The sequence below is a fragment of the Bactrocera tryoni genome, chromosome 4, assembly GCF_016617805.1.
Source record: "Bactrocera tryoni isolate S06 chromosome 4, CSIRO_BtryS06_freeze2, whole genome shotgun sequence".
NCBI classification, from domain to species: Eukaryota; Metazoa; Arthropoda; class Insecta; order Diptera; family Tephritidae; genus Bactrocera; species Bactrocera tryoni.
Window position 1 is genome coordinate 5,271,292 of NC_052502.1, and position 22,143 is coordinate 5,293,434.

Below are 22,143 nucleotides of genomic sequence, written 5' to 3' on the forward strand. Positions count from 1 at the left end.
ATCATTATAAATATAATTTCGATCTTATCTTTCTCTCTTCCCCCATACAATTACATAATCATATTTGTTATATGTAAATATTTCTGTAGATAGTGTTCCAAATTGAATTACATCAGTCACTGAAAGTAAAATTACTTCTGGGTAAATCCCACACAAGCAACAAAAACTGCAAAATAATAAACCGTCAAAAGTTCGATAAAAAGTTGCTGCTGTCGCTAAGTAAACTACCGCCATACTTGGTTATGCATTAGTTGCATCGCCGACAACGCCACCGCTGCCAACAACAGCCACATGAGTGACGCTCCTACACCGTTTTCAATTAACAACATATACGTACATATGTACATATGTACTTACTTACGGTTTTAGCATTGTTACAATTATTAAAACGTGCCTGGAATTAGAGTTACCTAATTGTACAAACTACAGAAATAAGCTGTGGGCAAAAAATAGTAATAGCCCTGACAGACGAGCAAAATTAATGCGCATTGAGACACGCTAATGCGCATTGAAATTTTATGGTGACAGACAGAATTGTGCATTTAGACAGCTGATTATGAAATTTGTTTATTTATTAAAAAAAGTGAAATAAAAATGAAGAAGAAAATTATTAAAGGCAATTTTGGTATTTTTGGAAAATCAATAAATTTATCGAAAAAATTCGTTGATTATTAAATACGCTAAAAGATAATAAAGTGCAATTAAGGGCAATACTTGATTGTAACTCGAAAAAGGTGTGCGAAAAAGTTAAGAATATTGGAAAAACGGATAGCAAACTGCGTTGTTTATTTTCTGCTATCTAAAAATATTAAATTTGTTTTTTTTTAATATACTTGTATATAATTTAATTAGCAATATAAAAACTGCTAACCTCTGATGCTGTAAACGCAAAGGAGGTGGCAGACTTCAAGCGACTCTGGCAAATAATAGCAAAAATCGCCCATTTTTAACCAGTGTTGCCTACTCAAATTTGGTAAATTCAGCTAAATGCACGAAATTTTTGTGCATTACTAATTTGCATTAAGCCCGCTAAATGAGCCAGTTGTCACATAAAAATAATCATTAGTGCTTACATAGTATACGCTTGTCTTTCTGAAGTACATAAAGTGCTTTCGTGAACCAGAACCCTTAAATTTGGTGTACCGAAGCAAATTTCTGGTACCGAAACGTTCAGAATGTTTGAAAAGGTCTTCGGTAATAATTGTTTGTCGCGAGCACGTATTTTTGATTGGCACAAATTATTCAAAGACGACGAGCCATGTCCAAAACGACCATCAACATCTCCTGATGATCAACACGTCAATAAAATAAAGGAATTGGTGCTTGAGAATGGACGTTGAACAATCGGAGATCTTAGTGGCATTATTGAAAGATCAGAAGGGTTCGTGCAAACTATTCTAAAAGATCATTTGGGTCTAAGAACAGTGAAATCACGATTTTTTCTAAAAGCATGTGAATTTTTTTGAACAGCGTTGTGTTAACGTCTGTGAAACAGTGATTTCAAAGCACCAGGATATCATGAAACGCATTTTTCCGAAAAGGAAGAAGTCGCACGGTGCCATATCAGGTGAATACGGGGAGTGGTTAATGATTAAAATGTGATTTTTGGTCAAATAATCGTCCTACGAATGTTGGATTCTGAGCAATTTTTGGTCTTCAGTCAAACCGTGCACACACCTTTCGTAAGCCCAAATGTTTGGTCAAAACGCGATAAATCGATGTTTTGGAGAATTTGTTCAATTCCATTTCCATGAATTTCAATGATGATTATTGCTCATTTTTGATAAATTCACGCACAGTTTCGATAGAATTTCCGGTGATCACGGATTTTGATTGGCCCACATGTTGATCGTCATTTATGTCCTCACGACCACTCTGAAAACGTTGAAACCACTCGTACACTCTGCTATGCAATAGGCAATCATCGTCATAAACTTGTTTCATCAATTGAAACGTTTCGGTAAAAGTTTTACCAATTTTAAAACAAAATTTGATGTTGGCTCTTTGTTCGAAGCTCATTTTCGCACCGATAGCACAAAAATACTGACACCTAAAACGCAACAACTTCACTTCCAATTAATGAAATGTCATGAAATTCTCACTGTACAATCGATAAAGACAGCAGATTCTAACGCAGTCCCAGTCAAAATATAGGTGGCGCCACCAGGGGCCGCTAGATTCAAAAAGTCCTGTTTACTTAATCGATTACTACGTTAATCGCTACGCGCATTGAAGGCTATTCCAGAAATTGATTTTAACGACTGTTTCGATGATTGGGAAACTGTTGGCACAAGTGTATTGGGATCAAGGGAGATTACATTAAGGGGGACGACATACATAGATACTGTAGAATAAATCAATAATTTTAAAATTATGAACGAATTCTTACTATTTTTTGATCATACATACAACCTCCGAAGAATATAATTATTGCTCTTTATTTTATTTTTGTTATGACTGAATTTCGCATTGGGTCAATGAAAAAAAAACTATCAATTACTTCAATTCAATAATATTATTATTGCTTATTGATTAACGAAATATCGTGAAACTCTCTCAATCAACTGTCAATATCTAAATGACTAAACAAAAGAAGTCAAATTCCAAATATACTCGCAAGCCTGAAGTCTTAACATTTTTTCTTATATTTAATCAGCTGTTGCAAAAGAAATATATGTGACATTTTTAAGTATTTGTTTTTTTTAAGTATATTTTTCAATGTACAAATGTATGTATGTACATATGTATACACATTTTTTATATACATCCTTATGTATATATGGATACGAGTACGAACATTTCTTATTGTGCTTCATTGGCGATAATGTGCAATATAGTGATGATGTATTCATTTATTTATAAATTTAAGAGGTCACTGATAACTGTAATCCAGAAAATATTCACTTCTACACATACATACATACTTATATGCATAATGGAATACATGTCATAAAAATTACTAAGGTAAACAAATTATTTATTTACACAAGAGAGCAAAATCGCAGAGTGTTAAACAGCGTTCGAGTAAATTTGTGAGTTATTTGATTTTGCTCTCAGTTATGACTTGCCGCGAAACATCATAATCGTTTGTATGTATGTAGGTGTAGGTGACCGCTCAGTTATGACACAACTACTTGTTTACGTTAATTAAACTTGAAAAATATTCTATGAAGTTGTTTATTTATATACATATGTACGATATCAACGTACAAACATACAAACATTTTATTATTATTTTTATTTTTTAACTGTGAGCACAAATATTAGTAGACGCAAAACCAAAAATGATATCACCGTTCATGCAAAAGCAATGTCGCTATAAATATTGACTGCAGATACATGCATACATACATACAAATACATATATGTACATACATACATATACGGTAGGTAGCCGTGAAAGTAAAAAAGCAAACGCAAAGCTTGCGAACGCACACGACAACTCCATGCGAAGCTAATAATTCACGGCAATCTCGGCCGTAAAAAGCAACTAAAATTTTAATATTTATAATTTTGCAAAAAAACAACAACTACAAACAACGGTAAGTCCAACCTTCACAATGGAGAGTGAAAAGTGCAAACCAGCTTTCTTTGCTATGCATACATACATAGTATGTACATACATTCACAAGTAATTTTACATATACCCACTTTCCTGAACACAAAATCACTTACATTTACACGCACGCACAGGGACAAGCTTGTAGGCGGCGGTAAATTTCTGTGAATTATTCGTTTCTTAATATTCGCGCTGCGTTATTTATTGACTTGTTTTATTTTTTTGTAATTTCTTTACCTGTCTGAAAAACCAGTCCAGCTAGGCTTGAAATTACGAATTGAAGATTGAAATTCTTGAATTCAGGGCGGGCAATTAATTTAGAATTTGAGAAATATGACAAAACCAGTATTTATGCCATTTGAGCCAGATATTCATAAAAGGTATTCACAATTTAAAGATCACAGACGCTTAAAAGATCTTTTTGAAACCCAAGTCAAAGCACAAAAGCTCTAAGAACTGCAAAAAGGATCCAAGATCAATTAGTTGAAAATTAGAGATATTTAAATAGTTATTGGTTTTGATTGAAATCTAAAACTGTTCGGAAAATGTTTAAAATGCTACAACTACAATAACTTCAGCAGTACCATGGTTTCGGTGGCACCAGGCATTTTTGGAGGGCCGGGAATAAATCGCTAATGAATGGGCAAATCCAAAGTGAAAACGATGCTTATTGTCTTTTTGACATCAAAGGCATCGTCCACCATGAATTTGTTCCTCCTGGACAAACCGCCAAGTTTTACGTGGAAGTTCTCAAGAGACTCAAACGAAGGGTCGATCGGGACCGACAAGACATCGCAGCCGATTAGAAGTTGCATCACGGCAACGCTCCGGCTCACACCGCCTTTCTAGTGAACAGCTACCTAACCAGCCGGCCTACAGCCCAGATGTGCCTTCCCCGGACTTTTTTGTTTCCTTGGCTAAAAAGGCCGATGAAAGGCAAGTATTTTCAGACGATAGAGGAGATCCGAGCAGCATGCACCTCGGCCCTCATGACTAATCCGGAGAATGCCTTTCGTGACGCCTTCAATGCTTGGAAATCGCGTTGGCAGAGATGCATCGACGCAGAAGGAGCCTGTTTTGAAAGTTTTTAAAGAATTGTAACGATTGATTCAATAAATTTTTTGAAATCGACTCAGTCCTATTACTTTCCGGACAAACCCTGTATATAAACGATCAACGTGACGAGCTGAGTCTATTTAGTCTATTTGATCATGTTCGTCTGTCTGTCTGTCAACATAAGTATGTACATATATACAGGATATAGTCCTTTAGTTTTTTTGTTTAGTTAAAAATATCGTTTTGAGATTTTGCACACGTCCTTTTCTCCGCGATATCGCACGACTATACAACTGTAACTCCAAACTAATTGATGTAAATCAAATCCTTGTATGGAAACAAGATAACAACTAAATTTGATTTTGCACATACATATGTACATATGTACCTGCTATTCAAACTGACCCATCAAAATCAAGTTGAAGATCTTTATGAATAATATTTATTTCTTTATTAAGTACTTAAACTTAATTCGATTTTCAAAAAACGTGGCTAGAAAAGCCTAACAATGCGTTTTCAGTTGGATACAAACCGTTTTCAGACGGTTAAAAGTAAAGTGAAAATTATCATACTTACACATAAATGTAATAAAGATCTTCAAAATGTTAAAATAACTCCATTCCGCTATTAATGCACTAGACGCTAGAAACGTAAGTATGTGTGTGCGCATGTTCAAAGTTGCAAAGCATGCTTTAGTATACATATGTACAAGTACAAATTAATGTACAATCAAGTGTGTCACCAAAAAAATCTTTTTAATTCGATTATTGTGTTTTTTGACACGGTTTATTGCAAAAAATTCCGGCTTGAGCACGGACAATGCCGACAGACGATTTGCAAAATGACGTAATTTCTAAAAATTTCGCTTTTCGCTCAACAACATGAAAGCATACAAATATGCACAAAATAAATACATACAGACATCTACATCCACATTTACATACATATATACTTAGTTGTGCCAAAAACAAGCGAAGCGACGCATTGGCAGCTAAGCTCGCAAGAAGTCTTAAGTCGAGCCGCAGGTGTGAGGTGCGGAAACTGCGCTGCCAACCTGTTGTCTGTTGTCTGTGATGGCAGTGCGTTGATGAATTGCTCCGCTGCGCTGCGTTGAATTGCTTAAATGACTAAAGTATTTATATTCTGATGATGACTTTCGTGTCATTTCGAGGTCAACGCAACACGGGCATTTATTCATTTCTTTCCTAGTTTATTTAGAATTTTGATTTCATTTACTTTGATATGCTTTAACGAAGTTAATTGCTTGAAGTTCTTTTTTCGGCTTTTTGTGCATTTGTTATTATTATTATTATTATTATATGCACATATAGACTCAAGGATGTATTAAGTGCGAAATAATTGGTCTTATAATGGCACCTGCCGTAATACACATTCTGGTGTGTAAAAATGTGTGTATGTATGTATGAATGTTTCTGTACGTGCAAAACCGTAATTATGTCCGTAATAAAAACATCGACGGCAGAATAAATACCGTCGGCAGAGGCTGCGGCAGCGGCAGCACACCTACGTCATCGTTAAAGCCAGACTTCAGTGTCAGCTCACATTTGGTTAACAAAGGTACTGTTAGAGCGAACATGCATACACCTGTACATACATACATGCATGCAAATGCGTGGGTACGAGTGCGACGCGGAAAATGAGTGCTTTAAGTGCTCCACAACAAATTGCTGTTAATAATTGTAGATACAAGTTTGAGGTGAATGTGAAAAAAATTAAAAAATTAATTATAACAACAACAACAACAACTGAATTGCGACGACCTAATTGCGAAAAATGCAATTGTGTTTGCGGGAAAAATTTGCAAAAATTATTTAATAATTGCAGATTTTAGCAGTTTTATGATGTTTTTAGTTATATGTATGTATGTATTTAAAATATGAAATAGCTCCAGGCGACTCATAGCACGATTCTTTTATTAATCAGTAATTTATTTTTTTTGCAAGCTAACATAAAAAAACAAAAATAGTATATTTTTTTGTAAAAAATTGTATTCGAAAATTGTATACGATGCAAACTTATGTACGTACATATGTGTTTGTCTAAATTTAATTATTGCTAATAATATACGCGGCTTCACATTTATTCACAGTTTTAAAGTGAAACGAATCTACAAACGAGCTGACGGTTTAATCGTCGAGCCATCTATTAAAATGTTTAGCGGAAATAAGCGAACCTGTTGCTCTCGCAAAATTGAAAACAAAATAAAAATCATAAAAACAGGCAGGTAGTCATTTAAATATTAGAAGCTTTCTAAAACCTTGCAAATACATACAAACATACACAATAAGTAAATTAGCAAATATGATCATATTGTGATGCTTATGGCAGTGGAGACTAGCTCACAACAAAGCTACATACATATACAAATATCGGCGCAATGGAGGTGAGAACGTCTTATCGGCACATTTTGAAAAAATTTACTTAAAATACATACATATGTATGTATGTATGTATAATTATGTACATACGTATGTTTAAGAACAAGTCCCAGCTCATCAGATTGCTTAACTTGCGACAATTTACCAACCCCAATATGCGTTTGTAGAAATGTACATAAGTATGTATGTATGTATATCTATTTGTAAAACGAACGAATTTAGATTTCGCGACAGACAAATCTTGTTCAAAAATTAAGGAATATATAATTTGCTTTTTTTCGTATTTCTTCGCTTTCATTAGCATTTTAACACAATTAACTGACATAAACTACTTTCTAAACAAATGCGTTTAATTTATATCTTTCGTTTTAGTGATTTGGTGAATATTTTAATTTTTTTTTTATTGCGACTATACATATATCGTCATTATTCCAACGTTCGTCTGATATGCATATACACGTTTTATGGACGATGTTACTAGCGTTATCTAAAGCTACAGGTGTTTAGGTACATATCATATCCAACCAGACTCCTAATTGGGCAATTAATCGAATTTCAGATGTTTAAACATTAACGCAATTTACTTTACAAGGAATAAGCAAATATTGATCTATTAAATTTTAACTAAGGTTAATTCAAGGTAAAAGTTCCCCTGTAATCACTTAACATCAAATAAAATTACAGTACTGTAAGCACGTCGAAACTGGGATTATCCATAGAAAAAATAGTTTTAAAAACCGAACATCAGGGATAATGCAACTTTAAACTTTAAAATGAAATATTGACAAATATTGGTACAAAAAATTATGCACATATCTAGCTTTTGTCTTCTTAAGGGGTTACATGGGTTTACGGATTACAAAAAATATATTTTTTTTTATTGTATTATTAAATTCTGCAAAAACTTTAGAATTTTGTCCTAAATTTTCAAGTTGATCAGACTAATAGTTTCGGAGGTACAGCCTTGAGAACTTGTGCGATCGAGGCTAGCTAGTGTGTCGTCTTTAAACAAGTTTTTCTCGAAACTGTATTTTTGAAGTCGGTTGGCAAGATTTCTCGAGAACTACTCTGCCGATCTCCATGAATAGCATTTCTTCTCTGTATAAAACTTATTGCAGTGAAACTAAAAATATAGATCGAGAATGTTTAACATTTCGGTGGTTGAGATAATATTTTAAATATACTTTTTTTACATGTTTTAACAAATAACAATTTTTCACAACATTGAGCATAAAGCGTAGAACGAGTAATTCGAACGAGCGCGGAAAAGTATTTAAGTTCTATAAAAACTTAACGTTCACTTCTATTGATCATTTAAAAAATTCAAAATAATTTAGTTACTTTTATTATGCATATAATGGTTGAGTAACATATACATATATACGAGACAGAAAATAATATGCCGATTTCACTATTTGGAAACAAATTATGTGTTGCACATTCTTATTTTATTCAAATTAATAAGTTTACTCCATCATTTAACATCTCAAGACTAATGAGTATTAATGAATGAGTAATCTTCACAAGTATAAATAATTAATCACATATTTTGTTGGTGTTTTCTTTTTCTATATAAACGAATTAATTTTTTGAAGTTTACCTAAAACTTGTAGATCTCAACATTTGTTCTAAAAGCATCAAATGCTTACTTGAAATCAGAGAAAAAGTTTGTTAAAGCATCCAGCAGAGGGAAAAGCGCCATTAAGTATAAATGCAATAAGTGCACAATTCGCTAGGTCTCCAGATAAAAGTCTGTTCTAGTCAAATTAGTTCACTACATGGAATCGATTTCTGGTATCAGCAGATACTGATACAGATACTCGAACTGAGTTATATTTGCAAAAAGTTAATAATTAATGGCTTATTAACGGACTACTACTTAAACTAATAAGGACCAACCGCAACTGCACATTGCATTAAAGAAGATAAAAATCTCTAATTTTATTTAGTTTGCAAAATTGTCAGGAGGTATAGCCAAAATTACAAATTTCACTTAAATGTCATTGAAATAGCAATTTAATTGCTTTTCCTTAAATGTAAAAGGCTTAAAATTATCTAAATTCAATAGCGTTCGACCACTTTGGTCATTATGCCAAAAGCAAATAGTTGTTATCCTCAATCGCACCAAGTGGTTGACGTAAAATTCGCATTTTACAGCCATAAAATTAGATGTCTGTATAAAAATGGCAAATTCAATGTGAAAAAAACTGAAATTCTCTGGAATATTGTCGATATTTCGCCAATGGAATACCGTAATTGGTCACCAAAGTCAAACGGTGACTACAAGTCTACACATACACATACACGGAGGCAGAGACAGAGATTCACATCATCGCCAGTTATGGACGAGATGAATCTGCGAGGTGACACGTCAAACCAATAAAAAATGGGCGAAATCACACACACACACATACATATAAACGTATTTGAGTTAACAATTAAAGGCACCGATGTGACGACACCTACATTTTCGCTCATGACCACAAGCAAAGTGTGTGTGTATGTTCCTTAATGCATGTGTGCACAAAGTCATACTAACCTTTTTAGCAGGAAAGCGTTCTTAGTACTTCGCTGCAATCGATATGGGGCGTAGAACACAAAGAAGGTAGGTTGCAAAGAAAACACACAAATCCGCGCACGAATGTATGTATGTTGGTATTGAGCTAGACTCCTATAAATGTCGATCACTTAAAAATTATACTTTTTCTCACCGGACGCTAAACAAACGCCAAATGTTTTTTTTTATTGTTATATATTATCTCCAGCTAGTACACCTCAGTTTCTTTATTCACGCGATAAGCAACACAGTCCTTTTTTCTTGTATTTTATTTCACTTGCGTTCACTTTTTTATGTTACTTTTATTTTTCGATTTTGATAAAATTTTGACTTTGTGAGTTTTACCAACGAAGAAGTTATTCGTACGTTTCGATCGAGCGCCAAAGACAGACTGATTCAAAGTCAAGATGAATGAAAGCGAAAAAGCGTTAGCGACTTGGCAGCAATTGAAAAGCCGCAACCGATCGCGTGCTCATTGCGCCACTTCATTTAGCTCCACTCCGCTTCACTCGCCAACGAGCCGAGCAGACAAGTTGATCAGGCGCGCGAGCGGAGCAATTCACCGGCCGATCGAGCCGGTGTGCAGCGGATGAGAAGGTAAATAGTTACACACAACTAGATGCACACGTACATATGTATGTATGTATGTATATGTAGTCAAGCATTCATGAGAAGGTGTCATACAAATATATACATACACTTTAGTCATATACTCGTGCATGTGTGTTGTTCACCGCGATGGTGATGTTGTTTTGACCGAATATGTAAGGCTCAAACATGTTCCCAAAGGTGTCTTCCAAGATGCCGCTTATTGAGCCCACAACTGTCGGAGATCGCCAGCAATCGCCAACCGAAGAGAGCAAATTGTGCTATGCCGAATCGTAGATGATTGGCAAGTTTAGTGACGCGCTCGATTGATTTGAAATCTTGCTTGGGCGTCTGGGCACGCCGGACTGTGACTTTAACGCCACTTCCACACATACACATACATACATACATACCCAATAATATTGGGAGTAATTTGAACAAAAACAAATGCCCACAAAAAGAGACAACACTGAAACAAAACAAAAACTCCGCGCGAAGAATTGACTGAGGCGTTCGCTATTAACACACACGCCAAGTGATCAAGACACTGAACTAACGCAGCCGGTAATGAAAAGGTAAGAACAAAAATTTAACATCATTAATTTCTATTATTATTTTCGTATGCCTTGGAAACTAGTTTTCGCTCGAAATCCAGAAATTCGACTATAAGCGCATATGATAAATTAATATTCACAATATGACGGAATCATTAAATAAAATCGCTTTGTTTGCAACTAAAAGAAAATTGACATTCTCCTTCACACAAGTTTGCCAGCGCTTTGTCCATGTTGCCTTTTCTGGAATGACGTCAGTTTTTTAAATTATTATTTAGTTTGAGGTTAAGATTTAAATTAAGAATATTTCAGCAGATTTTACTGATTTATAACAACTTCTATATATGTATGTATATTATACCTTGCGTACATACGTAAGTCGATTGCTAAAAGATAGATCTAATATATACTATATATGTATGTATACCAAGCTAATACATACGTGTCCATATTTGCGATTTACAGATACGGATATACATATGTACATAGTACGTATTTGAGTATATGTCAATTACCGAATTTATTCACGGTCAGCGGAAGCTGCGAGTACTGCTTAACAAAAGTATAATAACATTTTTTTTGAATTATTTAATTAATAATTTTAAAATACATGCATATCCTCTCTTTTTATATAACTCCAATATGAATACCGAAAAGCACTCACTTTAACCAATATATTTTTGGTTAATTTTTCATTCCTAGGTTATCGTTATTCAACAAATATTGGTATGTATATTGTAATTTTGTTATTGCCTCTTTAACCAACTTAAATACATAAAATACTACAACTTTTAAAGCTACATATATAAACTCAAATTTAGCGGAGAGGTTCATAGATATGTAGCTTAGATACATATTTTTAAAAAGGGAATTGCCCCGCTCTCTAAATATTTTTCACATATGTATATATTTATTTATTATTTTAAATATAAAAAAAAAATGAGTTAAAATTTGATTACAAATACGAAAAGACTTTTTCGACTACGCAATATATACTGGGGCAAAAAGTAGTAAGACTTTTTGATTTAAAATTCCCGCGAAAACCAATTCGTCTAATTTCTTTCTTGGTTGGTATGACTGCCAGTGACATCTGTGCCAATTGTCACATCAAAATAATCATTACTATTTAGTATACGCTTGTCTTTCTGAAGTACATAAAGTGTATTCGGCGATTTTTACGATGAGTCAAATTATTCAACAAAGAAGTACCATTAAATTTTGTGTGCGGAATCAATTTTCTGGTGTCGAAATGTTCACAATGCTAGAAAAGGACTTCGGTGATAACTGTTTGTCGCAAGCAAGTATTTTTGATTGGTACAAATTATTCAAAGTGGGTCGAGAACGCGTAGACGATGAACCACGTCCAGGATGACCATCAACATCAACTGATGATCAACAAGCCAATAAAATAAAGAAATTAGTACTTGAGAATCGACGTTTAACAAAGATCTTACTGGCATCGTTGGAATATTGGAAGGATCAGTGAAAACCATTTTGAAAGATCAATCACTCAATTTTTTCGAAAAACAGGATATCATGAAGCGTATTATTACTGGCGATGAGTCTTTGATTTATGCTTATGATCTAGAAACAAACGATCAATCTGCCGCATGTCGTGGCAAAAGTGAATCGAAACCGAAAACACCACGCCAAAGCAGGTCAAAAATCAAGGTTATGTTGACAATTTTCTTCGATTATCGAGGTGTGGTGCACTCTGAATTCCATCCGACCGGCCGAACTGTCAACAAGGAATACTAATTCAGTGTAATGCGTCATTTGCGCGAAGCTATTCGTAAAAAGAGACCGACAACTCTTGGTTTTTGTACCACGATAATGCGCCGTCGCATACTGCATTTTCGCAAAATTTTCTACCAATACCGTGCCGCAGCCACCATATTTGCCTGATTTAGATCCGTGTGTCTTCTGGCTATTCCGCAAACTTAAACGACCGCTCCGAGGAATCCGTTTTGAGTCAATCAATTGAAGCCATTAAATGTGAATCGCTACACGCATTGAGGCTATTTCGGAAATTGACTTTAACAACTGTTTCAAGGATCGGAAAGAACGTTGGCACAAATGTATTGAAGTCAAAAGTGATTTCTTCCTGGGGGCAGCATAAATTTTTAAGAATAAATAAAGAATTTTAAAATTATAAACGAAGTCTTACTATTTTTTGCTTATATAAACTGTATCAGTTCCAATCCACCACCATAACTGCAGTATATCTCCATTTGAATCTAAGTAATAAATGTTTACGAGTAATGTAGCACCGTCCATTTCAACCAAAAGTTCGTATAATTAACTACTTTAATTACTTTTCTGTTTTCAATTAAATCTAACACATGGCATTTCTAAGATACATAGCTTCCTAGCACAGCCTTAAAAAAGATGAAAAATACAATACAGCTCTGCCTCTTAGATTATTTGACTTTACAATCAGTTACTCAGTCATAATGAAGACCTACTTATATCCTCTCCTAGCTCCCATATATCGATTCAAATTTTTTGTGTTGACTTTAAAGTGTATATGTATGTATGTACATATGTAAACTATAAGTGCATCTGTTTAAAATCCCTCTTGTATAATGCTTCATTAGTCCGATAAGAAATAGGTGAAATAGCGTGACCAGATTTCTAGTAAACCGTTAAGAGGCAATTAGTTGTACATACATACATACATACATATATGTGTATATTTACATTGGTTGAAACTTCTTAATTTCTACTAATATTCTCTTCAGAATACGTAGATCTACTATTCTACAACAACAAAAATCAATATTTTGCCATATGCTTTATTACAGATTATGATACACCGAAAGCCCACACACAAGCGATAACCCCATTAATGCAGCATCCCAAATATGAACTACCCGAAGACAGGCCATACTCAAGCAAAATCTCATCCATATGGGTAAACAAAACAATTAGCAAATAACATCTTTGTCAGCGCATAACGTTTTAGAAAAAACTTGAACCATATTCAGTGAAACACGATCAAAGCAAAGCAAAAACAACTCATAACGGCCAACAAAACCAAAATTGAAAAAGAAATGTGTCATGAAAAATTACAAATAATTTGAGACATTAATGGCATATATCGCACAAAAGATCGTTGGCGTGGAACATGACGCGTCGTCGTGAACAACAACAGCTACTCCCACACAAGCCATGGACGAAGCAGCAGCTGTAAGTACTCACGTTAATCTGCATACACCAATGCGTAATATTTACATATGTACATACATATACATATGTACATATGTATGTGAGTAAGTAAATGAGATTCACTCGGGGCAAGTAAAACTGAAATTCGATTATGGCAAAGCCGGTCCGCCGAATGGCCGGCAAGTAGCCGTGGTTGAGTAGCCCCCAAGGCGTTGAACCAATGCTGCTAACCTCAAGATGCGTTCTAGTTTTTCATATAAGCTAGACACAAGCACACACAGACATATGTGTGTATATGCTAAAAGCAAGTTTGTATGTTTTAATACAAACATTTTCGAAGCTTAGATTCATGTCATATGCCCAATCGTGGTGACAGCGTCGCAGCCAAGTTTCGCTACTTCAATTGAGGCTTTGGCGAACGGTAGTGACACATCGCGTCGACTTCAAAGCGGCCAACAACTTTATAAGCAAATCGCCAATCGGCGATCAACAAGACCACCGACGCCAAAGCCAGCACAACAGCCATCACCTCAATACATATCATATCTATATGCATGCATATATGTATGTATACACATGTATTTGTATGTACAGAACCTAACAATCGATGACAGCGAGCCGGTAAGATCAACTATCCAGCCGGCGGCAGCGTGCATGCGCACACACACATCAGCAGTTAAGCAGCGGTTATGACCAAGTCTATTGGCTAGTTTTTCCACTAGACAAGTCAGCCGTACTACCTCGAAATCTTAGCGAACTTCGCTGCGCAAACCGGCAAAATTCGAGCAATTTGAGTGTGTTGTATATCGCTCAACACAGTCGCCGGCTGCCTTGCCATTATGCCCATACGTATGGTACATACTTATGTACATAAGAAGTTAAATACATATACATCCATTTACGATACAAGACCACGGTACGTCAGTCAGGTCTGGCATGTGTTGGCTATCGGGTTTTGCAGGTTGGGAGCAGGCGCGCATGCGCATTAGCACACTGAGTAAGCTGTAACATGAGTAGGAGACACCGCAATGATTGGTTTTCTTTCATTTTTCTTGTTGTTGTTAAAAGTTAAAATTGTCTAACAAAAAGCTATTTTCCATGTAAATTTGTATCTAGTATTTTGTATATGTATGTATGTATGTATATTAACTGGATCCATGAAAAACAATGCATTTTCTCATGATATTGTACGCTGCCTCTGCTCGATTTGTGAAGCACTGTGGGTCTCAATGCATTAAAATAGTTGCATGCATATGTGCATATGTGAGCGCAATTTTAATTAAAAAGCCACTGCTTTTGTGAATTAAATGAGTCGGAAGATTGTAATCATTAATAGGATTCTACAACAAAATAAGAAAATTTAATATTAAAACTATATAATCCGAAAGCAACAGCTGTTTATCTGTTTAAAATGTTTCAACTTCAACAACTCAAACGACCCAATACCTACCCGTAGAGGGAGAGAGGAGCTACGACCAAAAATATTTTGTCAATGGACGTTGTTGCAGTCGCAGAGTATATTTCCAGTGCTACTAATCACATTGTGTCATACCATATAGTGTTGGAAAGGTGAGATTTTAAGCTTCATTAAATTTGGGGAAGTTGAAAAAAAAGTACAGCTGTTCAAAAATGAGTGAAAATAATCCATAAATCCGCTATATTTTGAAATTTTTGTATAAAAAAGGGTAGAATGCCACGCAAGCCACCAATGAAATTTGTGAAGTTTACGGAGACGATGCTGCATCAGTTCGTGTAGCGCAACAATGTTTCGCTCGCTTCCACAAGCCGTTGGAAATTTCGATGTGAAAAAGATTGACCAGGACCATCACATAAGCAGCCATGACATCGCTAAGGAACTTAACATTCATCGTCAAACGGTTTGAACTATTTAAAAAAGACTGGCTACAAAAAGAAGCTCGATATTTGGGCACCACATGAATTGTCTATGAAAAATTTAATGAACCGAATTAACATCTGCGATTCTTTGCTGAAACGAAATGAAATCGAACCATTTCTGAAGCAAATGACAACAGGGGACGAAAAGTGGATCAAATACGACAATAATGTGCGAAAAAGATCATGGTCCAAGCGTGGTGAAGCTCAACAAATGGTCGCAAAGCCAGGATTGACGCCTCGAAAGGTTATGCTGAGTTTTTGATGGAATTGGAAAGGAATCATCCACTATGAGCTGCTCCAGCCTGGTCGAACTATTGATTCTACATTTTACTGTCAACAACTGATGAGATTGAACCCAGCAATCGAAAAAAACGGCCAGAACTGATCAACAGAAAAGGCTTCGTCTTCCGTCAGACCAACGCTAGACTACACTTATCTTTGATGACTCCGCAAAAACTGGAAGAGATTGGCTGAAAAGTTTTAATGTATCCACCATATAGCCCTGATCTTGCAGCATCGGACTACCATCTGTTTCGGCCAATGCGGAACTTACTTAATGGAGTAAAGTTGGCTTCAAGGGAAGCCTATGAAAATTACCTGTCGCAGTTTTTCGCCGAGAAACCAGAAAAGTTTTACGCTGATGGAATAATGTCTCTAGCGGAAAAATGGCAAAAAGTGGTCGACCAAAATGGTACATATTTGGTTCATTAAAGTTCATTATAAATATGAAAAAAATATGTTGACGTTTGAATAGAAATACAAAAAGTCTTTTTCGACTACTTTATAAAACAATTTTGGTAAAATATTGAGATTAAGTTTCCTCCGGTATGTTATGTTTGGTATTACTTTGAAATTGTGCGACCTTTGTCTGAAGCATTACAAATAAATCATCGAGATGTGGTATATGGTAAATATAACTTTTGGAACACGTTAATGCAGTAGGTCACTGATTGGTTATTTGTGATCTTAAGAAATCAGAAAATAAGCTCTCTGGCGACTTTCTTCTGTTTGAAGCATGTCTCACAGGGTAAAAGAAGTTTCGGTACCCTTGAAACGAAAAAGCTTTATCGCTGGAACAACCCTAGATTGAACTAAAAGTCGCTTATCAATCTACTTTGTGTGTTGAGGTAACCATTACCGAACTTTTCCTGTTTTAAGATGTCTGGAACAGTATTAATGTCAGGAACCCTCGATCGTTTTCAGCCGTCCGATGGGTTGATATTGTTTTAAACACTTTTTTAATAAAAAATATTTTCTCAGCTGTGATTTAAGCCTACAAACCATCATGCTGAAGTTCCACACTTGGCTACAGTATGTATATTTAAGGGGCATTAGTTACACTGTGCATCATCCTGCACCCACGCACTTACCACAGACATTCTGATCTACAGAAATAGCCACAACGACATTATTCAATATGTAGGTATGTTTGTCTCTACTCCGACTCATGCGAATTTCGATAAACAAGTTACTATGAATTTACGAATGACATCGTCTACTTGCTTGTAACAATAATAATAACACCAACGACTAATTTCCAGAGAAGTCTAGCAGAGTCAAGTTTACAGACACATGAGCCAAGTAAAGCTGCTCGAACAAAGTTGAGACGTGCGCCCACGAGAAATATACATACACATGTATGTATGTATGTACATACGTACACTCATAGAACCAAATCAGCCATTTGGAAGTGATCATGGCCATATGAGAAATAGAAGTCTGCGTTGCAGCCGTGGCACAGCTGACTACACAGTTAACTGGTTTGGTAGTCATCGATGACAAACGATGACGTCACTGCTTGTCACGATAAAAAAAAAAAGCCAAATAATAGAAAACAAACGAGAAGCAACCAAAACTGGTTAATGATGTTAATTGTAATGCTGAACACAAACACTCAAATCACAAATTAGAACTTCGGATGTCAGAATGCCAAATGTGACAACGAGTAACCAAACAGCAACTGTCGCCACCAAATGCCAGGCGCTCAGCCGTTCCAGTGCCTGATGATATCGAACTAGCTTTGTTGAGGCGAATACGAGTCGATCAGTTGGCCAATTTGGCCACTTAAGTGATTTTTCTTTCGTTTTGTTTTTTTCTTCCAGAGAAATTTATGTGTCGCCCTTTGGCGTTGTAATTTATTGGAGCCGGTGATTATTGATATGCACACACACCATGAGCATTCGTATGATCTTTGTCGCTGAGTAGTTTTCATGCTTCATAGCGTTTGCGTTCTTGTCGATGGGAAGTGTCAGACAAGCAGCCGGTTCCAAACGACGACTACCTGTGGCAGCGCGCTTCACACAGACGAGCAGTGAAGCGTCAACGCCACCGTCGAACAGACACACACCCATAAGTATGTGCATACCTACAGACATATGTATACACATATACAGCATAAATATTTATGTAGATTTTTACACATTCTCATAATTGTAAGCTGAGTTCACATAAATCTGAATGATTCAATGAAATCTTTACCCCAACGCCTTTGGCGCTACTACGAGTCTGCGCGGCTGCTTTGTTGTTGGCACTTACGGGGCATAGATACGAACAAATGTGTGCATACACAACCACATAAGTGTATGATAAGCGAATATTTATGTACATATACATACATATATATCCAAGCAATTCGTTTGGACGATAGAATGCGCCTGGCGGTATGCGGCGGCGCAACGGCGATGAGTCATTACATATGTATGTATGTATGTATGGTATGAACACATAAACTTTTTATATTTTTTGTGTGTATTTATTTTGTGTGCAGTAGCATAACTGAGCGCGTGCCCCCCGAACCAGTTTTTGTGGCCCATCCTCAGTTGACCGTATGATCGTGGGCATAATTGGCGCTCATCGGCGGCCTATAAATAACTATTAACAGGCGTTATATTTAGCATGAAATAATAAATGAATTATGTATGTACATATGCGTAACCAATAAATAATAAACAAACTGTGCTCAAATCCAAACAATTAATTTAGCTTTGTTGATATTCAATTTTTGAGTTTAGAGACTTTTTTATTTGGCCAGCAAATCGTGAACTAATTAGAATTTGATTTTTTGAGAAAAATGGAGACCAAGCTTTAGAGCGAATTGACATTATTGTAGCCATTGTGTGGCAATAATGCCAGCGCGTTGGTGGAATGTGTCTCATCCAATAATAGCAGACAATTGTCAGATTGTCTGATTGAACAATTTATTCATTTTTAACGATTTTAAATGTCACATCTACATACATCTTATGTACATATGTATGTACCTACAGCCGTATAAATGCGGTTACACGCCCGCCTGAGTGTCTACAATCGATAAAGCATTAATGTGTGGAGGTGTATGGACATATGCGGATTCATTTTCATTCTCTCAATTTAGTTGTAAATTCATGATTGTCATCTTAATTAATCACTTAAATTGGGCTTTATAGATTTTGCTTGCTTATGTTTGTAGATACAAATGTATTGTTAAATGTATAAAAAGTGCTGCAAATAAATTGAATTTGGCGAAGCAGCGCTAAATGACCAAATACATATACAATATATGTAAGTATATAATGATTATGGATGAGAGATCCTACGATTTATAATAAATGTTTATATTATGGATTTAAAAAAGTTTGGAATAGGTGAGAAATCGAGTATAATTCATTAAACATTTCTCTATAATGTTTATGTCATAGAAGCTACTGAGACCACATCCATGCATCTTCTTTGTAGAATATTGGAATTTATGAGTGCTCTGCCCAATCCACCAAAAGGGAGACCCAACAATCTGTGCCTACTACCGTGGGATAAAGCCTCCTCAACAGCGCATATAAGGTCATATCGAGCGTATTGTGTGACCTTATTAGTGTGGTTTCAGGCTTGGAAAATTAGCAACTGGACAGATATTCACCATGCTCCAAATCTTGGAAAATACCCACCTCACCTCTCCGTAGATTAGAAAGCTGCTTTTGACAGCACCAAATGGAGTTGCCTTTATGTCGCTTTGTTTGAATTCAGAATTCCCACAAAACTAATACGGTTATGTGAAAGGACGTTCAAAACCAAAAACTCTGCTAGGATCGGGAAGGGCCTCCCCGAGCCTTTCGATACCAAACCAGGTTTCAGACAAGGCGACTCCCTATCATGCGCCTTTTCAATCTACTCCTGGAGAAAATAATTCGATCTGCAGATCTGAAAGAGAAGGTAAAATATTTTACAAGAGTGTACAACTGCTGGCGTACGCCGATGGCATCGATATCATTGGCCAAACCAACCGCGCCGTTAATTCTAGCTTCTCCAGGTTGGACAGAGAAGCAAAGCAAAGTATGGTAGTGAAGGAAAGCAAGACGAAATCGAAATCCAACGCTGATATCTATAGGAGCTACTTCTGACCTACTAGGCGATTGAGAAGTAAAGTCCTCTCTCGACGAATAAAAGCCAAACCAAAATAATGAATGACTTATAAATTTATTATTTCCGTCCTGCTATATGGTGCAGAGGCATGGACAATGACAACATCTGATGGGTTCACTTTACCAGTTTTCGAGAGAAAGTTTCTATGGAAGATATATGGTTCTTTGCGCATTGGTAACGGCGAATATCGCAGACGATGAAACGATGAGCTCATGAGAATTAAGAGACAATAGCTACCCTGGCTAGGTCATGTCGTCCGAATAGATTAAAACACTCCAGCTCTTAGAGTATACGAGAGTGTTCGACGCAATACCGGTCGTGGGAAGCGCAGGAGACCTCCCCTCCGTTGGATAGACCAGATGGAGAGAGATCTCGCTACACTTTAAATCTGCAATTGGCGCCAAACAGCGAAAGGAAAGAACGACAGGCGCGCTGTTATGAACTCGATTATAACCGCGTAAGAGGTGCAGGAATTCAAGAGGTCCTATAACTCCGAGTTCAATAGTAGATAGGCTTCTGTGAAAAAATTCTCAGAAGAAAGATACAAAAAATTAAACTTTTGATAAGAAATAAAATTATTCCTCAACGTAATCCTGTCTACACCAATAAAGAAGAATAAGAAGAAGAAGAGGCCAAGACAATTTTTTAACTTAGCATAAAGCAAGTATAAAAACATTAACCTAACCTTATTATATTCTATAACACCGTTCCCGCTACGGTAGGGTGTACGTAACCGGAGCGGACCTGAACTTAGTATATCAGGCCAAGAACTGTCAAACCGGCAGAATTCAGACAGCAACAACATATTGAATAATAAAGTAATAAGGCGAACTTACCATGCGCCGCAGCAAGTCCTCATTTTGGATTGCGCTCAGATCGCATTCCAGCTCCATGTTGAAGCCTGAAAATATAAACGCATACCGTTATACATAAATATATGTACATTCAAGTAAGATAATTAATTGATTTTAATATAATATTTCGGTGGCATGACTTCATGCGCGTTCTGCAGAAATAAAAACGAAGTTTTTAATGGCGGAGCAAAATGGTGTTGTGTGCATCAAGTGCGAGTGTGTGTGCACTTGCATGTCTGTCCATTAAAAACAAATTGAGCTGATTTGCTTTTAAAACAATTAGTCGATTCCAGAATAACAGATGTCTGTATTGATGTGGATACTAACTCTATAGTAAGTGCGACTATATTTGTATGACTGACATGCGTTCGGGTACAGATTTTCTGACACTGTCCGTCACCTTGCATGGAGAATAATTGACACAGCGTGGCGTGTGTGGGGGTTAGCATTCGCAATCAATTTTAATAATAACCATTAATATTTGGTTCATAGACAGTCGTGTTTAAAGCATGTACATAGGTGCATGGTGATGTAATACTGTCTCTAAAACACCCGCAATTTCCACTCACTTGTCATACAGTACCGTAGCAGTAGTTTGCATTAACCGAGTAAATCTATAAATTATTGCATAATAAAGCGCGTTTATATATAAATTAGTAGATTATTTATGTATTTCCACATTCGAACCGACACTGTACATACATATGTTTTATACTCGTCGTTTAAGTTATTCGCAATGACAAAGTCACATTCGCACTCGCACTCGCACTTGTGTTCGCATTCGAGTCGGCAGTAACAAGTCTACATTTTCATTTTCCAAAAATGGTAAAATTCATCAACAAATTTTCGTTTTTATTGCTTGACATTTAACTTTTATTATTACTTATTTGTTAAATGCATGTATGCGCCTTTTAAGTGTCATTCGTTTTGGTCATTTCATTTGCAAACTCGAAATAATTGAAATTCTGGGCATAGGCCCGCTGACAGCCTGACATATAGACAACTTCGGCTGGACTTATTTATGAAAGTGTAATTCTGCGTACATTTAGAGGGTGTTCATAAATAAAATCTAATAAATGTTACAATGTAATAAAACATACTTACTTTTTAATTATAT

General features: G+C 35.9%; 1 protein-coding gene across 14 annotated transcripts in view; it reads right to left on the reverse strand.

Annotated features, from left to right (window-relative positions):
* LOC120773392 (titin) overlaps positions 1-22,143 on the reverse strand; it is a 62,199-nt gene that overhangs the window by 36,105 nt on the left and 3,951 nt on the right. For 11 of the 14 annotated variants that reach the window (XR_005705157.1, XR_005705155.1, XR_005705156.1 and 8 more), the window contains exon 1: positions 112-247. Coding sequence is in view for 9 of the 14 variants with exons in the window: in XM_040102241.1 (XP_039958175.1) it covers positions 112-234 (123 nt within the window). In the remaining 5 variants the exon portion in view is untranslated. Of the gene's footprint in view, positions 1-111; positions 248-9,553; positions 9,926-21,008; positions 21,074-22,143 lie in introns of those variants that run through there. The other 3 variants (XM_040102231.1, XM_040102233.1, XM_040102228.1) reach the window with 3 other exon arrangements.